Source organism: Thunnus thynnus, chromosome 1 (genome assembly GCF_963924715.1).
Source record: "Thunnus thynnus chromosome 1, fThuThy2.1, whole genome shotgun sequence".
NCBI classification, from domain to species: Eukaryota; Metazoa; Chordata; class Actinopteri; order Scombriformes; family Scombridae; genus Thunnus; species Thunnus thynnus.
This window is the reverse complement of record NC_089517.1, coordinates 940,410-952,502: the sequence shown is the minus strand read 5'-3', so window position 1 is coordinate 952,502 and position 12,093 is coordinate 940,410. Positions and strand designations below refer to the sequence as shown.

At 39.2% G+C, this 12,093-nt stretch overlaps 1 protein-coding gene across 3 annotated transcripts in view; it reads right to left on the bottom strand.

Moving 5' to 3' along the window:
- Positions 1–233: 233 nt before the first annotated feature.
- The window catches only part of LOC137199612 (NLR family CARD domain-containing protein 3-like), a 52,461-nt gene continuing 40,601 nt past the window's right edge, over positions 234–12,093 (bottom strand). For all 3 annotated transcript variants that reach the window (XM_067615147.1, XM_067615776.1, XM_067614419.1), the window contains 4 exons: positions 11,816–11,989; positions 6,291–6,464; positions 2,024–2,070; positions 234–1,869 (listed from right to left, as the gene is read on the bottom strand). In XM_067615147.1, the coding sequence (XP_067471248.1) occupies positions 1,313–1,869; positions 2,024–2,070; positions 6,291–6,464; positions 11,816–11,989 (952 nt within the window). In that variant the 3' untranslated portion in view covers positions 234–1,312. The remainder of the gene's footprint in view (positions 1,870–2,023; positions 2,071–6,290; positions 6,465–11,815; positions 11,990–12,093) is intronic.

Sequence of the window (12,093 nt, the reverse complement as noted above, 5' to 3'; positions counted from 1 at the left end):
AGAAAACACTTGCTTTTTGTCCAAAGCACATTTTCCAAATATAACTATTAATGTTGATGATTTATATCAAAATGTGACTTTTCATTCAAAGTTGAGTTGTGTGAAGGTTGTAGAAATGAGAAACTGACCCTGCGCTAAACTGTGTGTGAATAAACAATATAACTATTAATAATGTTCAGCTTATTATTAGAGTGCCATTTTTCTGAATCTGACAATAAAGATCAAATGAAAGCTTCTATTATTATTTATGATCCTTTTTTATTGGACATAACAGGTGATACTGCAGTTCCATTTATTTCTGCCTGAGTAACATAAACATACAAATGATCAACTTTACTTGGTACAACACAAAAACAGGAAATAAGAAACATTTCAAACAGATTGTAAACAGATTGATGATCCTGTAAATGAGCTTTTTATTGTGGATATTTAGTAAGGCGCTAAACTGTCAGCTGTTTGTCCTCTAATATTCTGTTCACATACAGCCAGAGCTGCAACAATTAGTCCATTCATTGATTATCCATCAACACTAAATTAACACTTAATCATCATTTGAGTCATTTTGAAGCAAACATTTTCTGCTTTTAGCTTCTCAGGTGTGAAGATTGAATGCTTTTCTTTGTCTTACATGATAATAAACAGAATATTTGACTGTTCTGGACTTTAGTTCAGACAAAATGAGACATTTAAAGACGTCGCCTTTGACTCTGTGAAATTACAACCAGCATTTTACACAATTTACACAATTTCCTGACATTTTATAGACAGAACCATGAATTGATGAATCTCTGAATCATAATGTTTATTTACAGCTCTACATGCACATCCAGTAGAGACACATAAAAACATGTCGCTTTCTGAATTGACTATATGATTAAAAAAACAACTAATTGAACAACAAATAAGAGTAAAAACAACAAAGAGCCTCTATAGGCCAGCGGATACTTACTGTCATTATGTGTGTTATAGTTAGTCGGCAAAACTCTTCCAACATTTTTAAAAACCTTGGTCACAACTTGACGTTTCAGTAAACTTTCAGCCGCTGGTGGTTTTCTCTCTGAGAGCTTCTGAGTTTCACTGAGACTCATAAGGATCAAAGCCACGACCTCCGAACCTCCAAACAGTCCTCTAACACACTGAGCTATCTGCTCTGAGAACATCAGCTTCTTTTTTACAGCTTTTTAAATGTCAAACAAACTGTCAGTCATGTGGAAACCATGTTGGTTTAGAAACTGCATTTACAAGCAGTGAGAGATCAGGTTGGTACTAAATAACATGAGAAAGTTTCTCTAACAGGAGGAGACTCTTCCTCCTACAGAGAACACAGAGACACTGAGGAACCAGGCCTCTCAGACCAGTAGACTCCAAACCCAGCACACAGAGGCTGAGTGAATGTGGTGTTGAAGGTGTGGAGGTGGATCAGTGTGTCAGAGGAGACTCTGTAGAAGGACAGAGTGCCAGCAGGACAGTCCACATACACTGCTACTCTGTTAGAGACAGAGGAGGAGGAGGAGGAGGAGGAGGAGATGGATGTTTCTCTGTTATTGTGACAGACAGAGTAACGACCATAATCAGAGCAGAACAGACTCCAGGACTGATCATTCCTTCCAAACAAACAGTCAACACTGTTTCCTTTCCTGTTGATTCCTCTGTAACTCACTGATATTTCAACGTTTCCTCTCCACTCGACCTCCCAGTAACAGCGACCAGTCAGATCATTTCTACACAGCAGCTGTTCCCAGTAATCAAATCTGTCTGGATGATCACGATATGACTGATCCTCCATCACACATGTCACCTTCCTGTTGTTGTCAGACAGTTTGAGGAATCTGTTTACTGTGTTTGGATCCAGTGTGAGTTGACAGAAATCTGATGGAGAGAACGAGACACAATACAGCTGCAGTTATTGATCAATCACCTGATTGATGATGACATCATCTTCATCCTCAGTAGGATGTGAATGAGTGATGTCACAGTTTGAAGTTTGCTTTGTTTTCATGAATGAAATGAAAAACACACTTACACTTCCTCAGACCTGGTGTCAACCATCGGACTCCAGCAGGCTGCAGGCTGAAAGGAGGAGGGGGGGTCAGAGCAGCACGTTCTCTTTCAGCATGCAAACATGGACGTTACATCGCTCTAGTCTACTGTTTGATTATTCTGTTCAAATGTGGGGTTGGGCTTTGATAGACTTTGATCCAATCTGAATCCAGTATCCCAATCCTTCTGAAACCCTGATTGAATCTAATCAGGTTGAACTTTCAACATTTACAGGAAATTTCAGTTAGAAATAACAAAAAGTCAAAGATTGAGTTGAGATGTGTGATCAGCTCTGACAGAGAAAATGTTTCCAGCTCTTCCTCCTCTATCAGACATTGTCTCTCCATACACTCAAAAACATCATTCATGCCATCATTTATTATTAAGCATTTGGATTTCTGTCATTTTCATTCAATCACCACAATTTGAAAATGGATTTATTCAAATCTCATAAAATCTGCAGAAATATTGTAATTCTAAAAATAATGAAATGTAATCAATTAAAACGTATGAACATGGTTTGAATATGGTTGAAGTCAATTAGTTCAAACGTGTGAGATTGGTTTACATATCAAACTCAGGAAGTGGAATCGTTTCTAAACAGATACGTCAGAATTCTCGCCGCCATCTTGACAACCACCTCAGCGCAGCACAAGCGAGCACGAGACACTCGCACGAGGCTGATTACTGGTGAGTTCCATCCATACTCAACGTAGTTCATCTGACAGTTTTCAGTGTGAGTGCATGTTTTATTACTGCAGTTGATACTGTCTCACACATCATCTGCCTATCAAAACCAACCAGGACGCCACTGTATTTACCTCATGTAATGTCAATAAATTACAATATAAATAAATGAATCCTCTCTGAATGTATATAATATATATTATAATTTTAATGATGGAAATAGTCAGTAGCAGTAGACTGAAGGTGTTTTTATGTAGGAAGGTGTGAAATATACAGCCAGAGAGGTGAGCTTTAACATGGACTAAGAAGTGCCAGAGGATCATTTTCAATAATTCATATATTTTTGACACTGCTATTCAGAAACTCAGTAATAGCCAGATGCTAATTTAGCCTGTACATGTGTTGCACATGGTGGATGCAAACCCAAACTCTGCTGCACAACCTGGACACCACCAAAAAAAAGAAAAGAAATAGTCAAAATGGTTCATGTTGGGCTTATGATTTGATAAGTAAAAGGGTCATTATATTGTAGAATTACATGTTAAGTACAAATACATTGAGTGTCTGACTAGAACAGTTTGTGTTTTACAGGAACCTAATTCAACATCATTTGACATGAAGCTGAATGCCACGGCAACCTCTGACATCTTGTAAGTATGTTGTAAACACATTGAGAACATGTGTAGTATAGTTTACCTGCAGACTGTTGAACTTGCACTTACAAAGCTCTTGTCATGTGTGAACTTGACTGCATTGGTGTGTGGGCTTTATGAGACTTCCCTGCAACAGCTTCATTTAAAGTTGTTTTTTTAGAAGGGGAATTATCTGTAACTTCTGACCATCACATGTCTCTTTTCAGCCAATCACATGAGACTTTAGAGTATAATGTAATGTGATCATCACATAGTGTGTAGTTAATGACCCCACAACTAATAGGATGTGTTTTGTCTGTGTTCACAGATATGTGAATGTGGCCATGTAAAGTGTGTGACATTTCATTATGTACTAGGTATGATTTGCTAAAACATTTCAGGCTCAAACATTTCCTCCATGGCAGCAATCGCCGGTATCCGTGTGTATATGTAGATTGTCCGTGTACGTTCACAAGGTGGAAGAACCTTTTGAGTCACATATATCAAAAACACAGGAATCTAGAAACACCACATGTTCAGTTCACTACATTTTCTTGTCAGGCGTGTGGTTGCCAGGAACTTTCAACAGAGAAGGACTATTTTAGTCAAGTAAATCAACATCTTAGGCAATATGAAACCATAACCTGTATGTTTGAAGGATGTACTTTCCAGACAAATATATATAGCACCTTTAACTCTCGTAAAAATCAAAAACATCATCGCCACAACCAAACCCCATAGGCAAAATCAGTCATTTTAGTAACTACAGCACATCTGCTTTCCTTTCAGTACAGTTTGTGTTATTGTATGACTTTGGTGAATCTAAACTGTCCTTTTTAAAACACTGAAGTAACTATGGAGCGATGGAGTTTGGTTTGCTTGGATAGGGCAATATTTTATGATGTAAAGGCAGTTTCCTTTCAGTAAAGTCTGACGGTAAAGTAAAGCAGTGAAAATATTATAACATACACTTAATCAAATATTGTTTTTTTTAGATGAGCCTGTTTTTTAAGTGTCTAAAATATGTAAACTACTTTGTTTCTGGAGCTCGACACAACAGAGCCCTCGTCACTGTTTGTTCTGACAACTTGTAGTTGAAATTGTAGTGTAGTGATACAGTGATGGTAAGAGTGTACTGGATTTCTATCTATGCTAAGTGTGAACTCTTACCATAGATAAGAACCCCAACTATCACTGTCATTACATCAATGCTTCAGTTGTTGCTCAAATTTCAGTTTGTAAAACTGCATTTTTAGAAACTTTGAACATCACAGTTTGACCAGCACTGGGACGCAGCTCATTGTTCATGTTTTATCCAGCAGGATAGTGAACGTGCAGAGGCAGAGTCAGGGATTGCACAGACAACAATGGGCATCTATGCGATTCGAGTGGAGGCTGCCGGTCCTGAAGATGAGATGTATGCAGATGTTGGTGTTGTACTTGAAGGTGTGGAAGTTCTGCAAAACCTACAAAGTGTCACCTTTGCAAGTCTGATGGTTTTTGTTTCATTGATGTGCTGAACTTGCCGTACCCTAAGGACCTCAAGTGCACGATTAAAGGGTTTAAGAAAATCCTGATGGACCTGGACCTGGACTTCACCAAAAATTCAAGTATTGAAGATTAAATTCAGTGACTGCATTTTGCACTAATAGATTATTATTTCCCTCTGGGAAAAACATGCAAACAAGTGGTTGATTTCTGCAAGTTTTGCCACTTACCAGAGTGAACCTGAATATTCTGTTTATATTCCTTTACTTTTTGTGGGTGTGTGCTGTATGTCAGTGTGTTATATTGTTGAATGGAAATGGTGTAGTGTGATGTTGTCGTATGGCGATGTTTTGCTGCCTTTGACTTTCTGCAATACCCAAACTGGCCACATGCTCCAAATAAATATTAAATTAATCAAATGTGAAGGTAATCTGACTGTTTTGTTTTGTTTTTAATGTATTTTAGTTATTGTTTAAGGTGGGGGGGGGGGGATTAGCAGCCATATATTCCTCCGTTCCCCATTGCTTCTATTCATCTGTTTAGCGTTGTCAGGTTAGGCTAACCTATTGTTGCTAACTCTGGAGCTAACCCCCATGCTGCAGCATTTATTAACTGACTGACACACTTTAGTCTGTCCTGTAAAAAAGACGAGAGAAGGAGAGAGAGACAGCAGCAGTGGTCGAGCGAGCTAGAGAGTGAATGAAGACAGAGAGGGAGCACTGGTAGTGAGAGTGCCGGTGAATCAGATCAATAAAATGTTATTTTCTGATTGTTTCACAGCGGTTATGTTCCGGAGGACAAATAGATACGCCCACACCTCCACGCCACCCTGCGGCTGAACGCCACAACGCCTGATTGGGTCTGAATCCGGCCTTACTGTTCACCTTTTCCTCTGCTCACATTCACCGTCACTTTTCTGACGATCGCTCTCTCGCTTAAACACTCGCTCACGTACTGCCCTTTTCTTTAAAAGGAGCTACGCAACCTGCAGTTTCCATGGCAACGACACAAGACGTTGACTCGCGTTTCGAAACAGCGCTGCTCACATGCTCCCAAACGCTATTGATTTCTGAATGAATGGATATTTGGCGTTATTTTTAGCATTTACTGTTATAGCAGAAACACTGCTCATAGTTTTCAAAATGATACATTTAAAATACATTGGGTTTATTCATTTAAAGTGCATTAATTTGATGCATTTCAAGTTAATTGGGGATATTGCATAAACCTGGTTATTTCTTTTAAACACATTGGATTTATTAATAAGAATACATAACCTCTCATTCCTGCTTGTTTAATTTATGTTTGAATTATAAAAATGCTTCATGTTAAGTTTATTAGTTTGTATATGTCAAAACTATGCAATTCCAATGGATGGAAATTTTATATGCAATTGAAATACATAAGTCTTACATATTAGGCCTAAATATTTTTTGAGTGTACCTGAGAGTCTCCAGTCTCCAGCGTGGATCCTCCAGTCCAGCAGACAGCAGCTTCTCTCCTGAGGCTCCTGGATGATTGTAGCTCATTTCCAGCTCTCTCAGATGGGAGGGGTTGGAGCTCAGAGCTGAGGCCAGAGAAGCACAGCCTTCCTCTGAGATCAGACATCCTGACAGCCTGCAAACACACAAAACAACACACATGTCAGACAGTCTGAGAGTCCTGCTGTGTGCAGTCAGATACAACAACAAACTGTCTCCACACTAACTAACTAACTAAAAGATGAACTGAATCAGGGAGCTCCAGAAAGTTGAGCATCCAGCCAGATGGGAAAAGTCAGCAGCTGAGGGATGATTCAGCAGCATGTTTTTAGATGTGAACCCCCTAGGGGGGTCCTGGGTCATGACCCCCCCGGAAGAAAGTGTTTTAAATATCAGCTTTTAAATGTGGATTTACAGTCGATGTTAGCAGGAGGATAAAGAGAAAAGCTCACCCTAGAATTAATGTAATCTGACTGCTACAGAAGTAATGTAAGAGGGACATCAGTTCACTGCACACAGCCAAGAGAGCAGAGCCGCGTCCAAAAGTGGATTAAAGTGCATTAATCCACTAAACTATAAAGTTCATCACACAAAACTCAGTGTTTCTCAGGCTGTGCTGAACAAAACTCAGGAGACTCAGCAGCACAAATATTCCTGTTCTCTATTTCTCTGTTTAGAGTCTTCAGGTTAGGCTAGTGCACTGATGCTAACATACTGATGCTAACCCACTGATGGTAACCCATTAATGCTAACCCACGGATGCTAACCCACTGATGCTAATGTTTGTACTAATTGATTCATTGGTTTTATTTCCTCGCCCACTGTAGTGAGTGAATCTGCCTGTAGTGAAACCGGGGCTAACCTGTTCTTCCTCCGCAGGCTCCACTTCATTCAGCTGCCCGACAGACCTGCTGCTTCTTCCCACTTTAGTCTGAATAACAAACCGGGGCTAACGTTAGCTGGGAGGTTAGCGGAGGCTAACTGAGTGCCTCCCTCTGGTCATGCTGCGGCTAACGCTCCGCTAGCCTCCTAGCTAGCCCCGGCTCTCCGTTTGGATCCAGTGAAGTGGAGCCTGCGGAGGAAACACCGGGACCGTCAGGATGTAATAGTCCGTGGAGGAGCTGCGGTGTTCGGCTGCACAGATAGGAAACCCCTCGGCTGACAGGATGTACCACTCTGTTTGAAAAAAACCTTTTTCTTCTTCTTTGTGGTTTATAACGGCGGTTGGCAACCAGCGTATTAGGTGCATTACCGCCACCTTCTGCTTCAGACTGTGGACCAAAGATTAAATCCTACACATTAATCCTGTCTGTCGAATAAACTCAAAGAAAACTACTGCTGCACCCACTTGGCAGGTTCATTAAAGTTTTAATGCTGAGCTCCTGAACTCCAGTCTTCCTGAGTTCTTCCTTCATAATTTGTCTTTATTGATCATTAATACAATCTATGATTGCAGGTGTAATAGTCTCCTCAGCCAGCTGGAATAAAATATGTGCACATATCTGCATCAGCAAAATGAGTCAAAAAGTAATCGTGTTAAATAATCGTGATCTCAATATTGACCAAAATAATCACGAGTATGATTTTTGCCATAATCGAGCAGCTCTAGTTCTTATATTAACATAGTGAGCTTCAATCTCAATTTTTCATTTCTTCATATATTTATTTATTATAAAAACATCTTTCAAACTAAACAAATCCTAATTTGATAATAAAATATGAATATGTTATATAATGAATATGAATATATTTCACTCTAACAGGTTCTTCAAGGTCACCTGTGTAAAAGTTGTTTCTGTGTTTGTTTTATTTTATTTCATCTTCTGTTGAGAATTTCAATAAGTTCCTTTAAAATAAGTTGTTGGAATATCCAAGGTCTTTACTCCTCAGTCTTTGGTCTGAAGAGTAAAACCTATCAATAATAATGACATCATAATCCTATCAGAAACATGGTGTAGAGGTGATGTACCCACACACTGCCCTCCCAGCTACAGAGAGATTATTGCCCCTTCCCACAAATGATCTACTGTTAGTCCAGCAGAGACTCAGGACGACTCATTATATGCTACAAGTCACATTTACACAATTCACTACAAATTCTCAACATCAGAAAATAAAAAGAGATCTTCTCCCTACACAGAAGGATATATATCTATGTGCTGTGAGTCCCCTTACTTCTCTGATGACATGTTTCCCTGCCTTGAGTCACAGATATGTCATTACCAGCAGCAGCAAATATAATAATCTGTGGTGATTTTAACGCCCGGACTGGTGCACAACCTGAAGTCACCAGTAGTCAAGGAGACAGTTTGATCAGCCAGCAAGCTCCTACTATTCACCTCCATCTGCCTCCTAGAAACAACTTTGACACTGTGATGAACAGTAATGGAAGGGAGCTGCTACAACTGTGCAGAAGCCTCAGTCTGTATATGGTCAACGGTGGGGTAAGAGGGGACTCTTTGGGAAGGTTCACTTATTGTTCAACTGCTGGCAACAGCACTGTAGATTATATAATCACAGACATGGACCCCTTCTCTTTCACCGCATTCACAGTCAAGCCCCAAACCCCTTTATCAGACCACAACCAAATCACCCTCTTCCTCACACACAACTATATCACACACACAAAACCCAGCGAGCTGTTCAACATACCCAGGACATACAGGTGGGCCCCAGACAGCACTGAGCAATACCAAGAGGCCAGCAATAGTGAGGAGATTACATTATTACTACAAGAGTTGATAGAATAGCCCTACCCTCCCACTGCTGAAGGCATATGTGAGGCTGTCCACAATATAAATGACATCTTCAACACAACAGCAAATAAAGATCAATTCAAACTACGTACAAACAAAAGAAAAACAACAAAAAAGAACCACTGGTTTGACAAAGAATGTCAAAACCTGAAAAAACAAGTTAGAAACAAACAATCATAAACGCCTTCAGTATTGTGAAGCACTTAAGACATAAAAATACAACCAGAAGCAAAAAGATAAAGCATAGTGTGAAACAGCTGTGCCTGCTTGAAGAGAGTATAGAGTCTAACTGGGACTTCTGGGACCAGTGGAACTCTGTCTGTCAGTCTGAGCCTGAGGAGCTGCTCATACAGGACCGAGACATATGGACTCAACATTTTCACACCTTATTTGGGCCAAAACCACCAGGAACTGACTTACAAACCAAACAAATACTGGAAAAACTACTAAATATGGAATTGATATTCAAAGACCACCAGAACCCCCTAGATTTCCTCGTTACTATCAACCATCTGAAAACAAATCTGAAGACCCTCAAAAGCAAAAAAGCATGTGGGCCTGATGGGAGACTGAACCAAATGCTGAAATACAGCACAGAAAAATTCCACTTGTCTGTTCTAAAATGATTCAACCTAACTGTGAGTGTGGGATATTTTGCTGAGAGTTGGAATAATGGTCTTATTACAGCTATATTTAAAAGTGGAGCAGAGAAACAGGTTGAACACTGAGCATGATCTGAGAGTAACTCTGTCTACTGTTATCCCAGACAGCAACAAAGTAAAGTACATGCTCAACTGTCTTACTGACTTCCACCAAAGACAGGTTAGGTGAAAGCATCTTGTTTTGTAGCCTTATTTATTTTATGCAGTTTTGATTTTGAAATTTATTGTAGTAACTTTTATACATGCAGTTGGCATGGTCCTCCTCAGTTTCTTACTAATGTACTCTGAATGCAGAGATATGCAGAGAAGTGAAATACGTTGTGATTGACAAGTCGCTGCCATGGTGACAACATTGCTTAAGTAACGTAAACATGGCGTATAGGCGTAGCTGCTGCTATTTCACAGTTTGTTTTCAGTTCATTAAAGTTAATTGTAATATTATGGTCACCTAAAAAAAAGTCTTGTTCTGTGTTTTTTGTAATAAAAGACCCATCAATGAGTCAGATGATCAGTTTTTCCACATTTTGTTTTAACGGTCTTAGGCCTGTTTTTCGCTAGCGAAAATTAGAATTAACATTATAACTGTTAACCATAGATTATAAATGCACCATGCTAACCAAGCTAGCAGCTAGCGCTATGGTCAGCTCCACCCTCTCTTCCAAATATGGTCACTTCTGGCTCCAAAAATCAAACATGGCGACGGCCAAATCCAAGATGGCGATGGTCAAATCGCTACACTCAAGGCTTCAAAATGGCAGTTCGCGAACCAATTGGTGATGTCACCCTGACTACGTCCATATTTTTTACAGTCAATGTCTGCATCATGAGGCATTTAGGGGACATCTGTAATTTGTATCTACAGAAAATAACCTTGGTAACACAAATGTACAGTAAATTCAAGAAAAATATTTCCAAAATATTTGCAGAAATGAGGGATATATAGTATATTGGCAAAGAAAGAAAAAAGTCACCTACATCTGCATTATCCACTAGGTGTAAGTACAGGGGTGTACAGGTACATGTATTTGTCCTGAACTGTTGTGATACAGACGTTCTGGTTCGGTGCATGCAAGCGTATGAAGAGTACGCTCCGTGACTCAAACAATTACTGAACAGAAAGGCGATAAAAACATTTGATTTCTGACGTGGTCAGACAGCGCGTTGTAAGAAACAGCTCTGAGAAAGAAAAATGTAGTTCAAAGAAATTTCAAAGAAGTTACTGGCTAATAATCACGTAATTACAGTGGAAACCGCTTGTATGGATCAAAAAAGTCGGGACAGAATCATTCCTATACAAATGCTGTTTAAACAGTTCTCTGATAGAAAATCAAGTAGTCTGCTTACAGAGTGTATTTAAGCAATATTGCAATATAAGTAATATTGCAATTATACATCAGTTAAAAACTGTTCTATAACAACAACAAAAAGATATAAATTGATCATATTATGCGTACCTGGAAAACAATCAGTTACGTCTGTAGACTCCTACATAATGAAACTAGTTTACTACTCCAGCAAGTAGGCCGACCCTTAGTATAGACCTAGCAACAGAGACGATTTCTAGTCCCTGTTGAGTCAGCCAGCCATCTTGAGCTAATGCTTTCTGGAGAAGGTGAATTAAAGAAGATAAATTGGAAAATTCAAACATTTTCTTTCCTGTGAAAAATAAAATCCAGGTGGAAAACTTCTGCCAATCAGAACTTTGGACTTTTGGTTATACTGGATATAAATTCAACTCTCAGCACTGGTTAAAATCTTTAGAATGCTGTTGTATTCTAAACATGTTGGAGATGTGACAGTTTAATGATGAACAGACATGTAATGATATAAATCACATGGTATCAAAGCAAATATTTGTTACTCTGTCTCAGCCAAAGTTCATAATGTGTGCTGTAAAATATATAAGGCTGAATCAAGGAAAGATAAACTAGAAAATTTAAACATTTTCTGTCGTTTGAAACATAAAATCCTTGTGGAAAACTTTTGCAAATCAGAAGTCCTGACATTAGAGAGGCTGCATCTTATAGTTTAGAAAAATGCCTCTAAAACAATGGGAAATTTGTTCTGACCTGAGAGTTTCCAGTGTGCAGTGTGGACTCTTCAGTCCAGCAGACAGCTGCTTCAGTCCTGAATCCTGCAGGTTGTTGTTACTGAGATCAAGCTCTCTCAGACTAGAGGACTGGGAGCTGAGAACTGAGGACAGAGCTGCACAGCTTCTCTCTGAGAGGTTACAGCCACTCAGCCTGGAGAGGAAATAAAAGGGTAAAAACAAGTAAGAATTTATTTTTGTTAAAAGGATAGCTGAGTATTTAAATAATGATGAATAAATCCAACTATCTGTGTACTT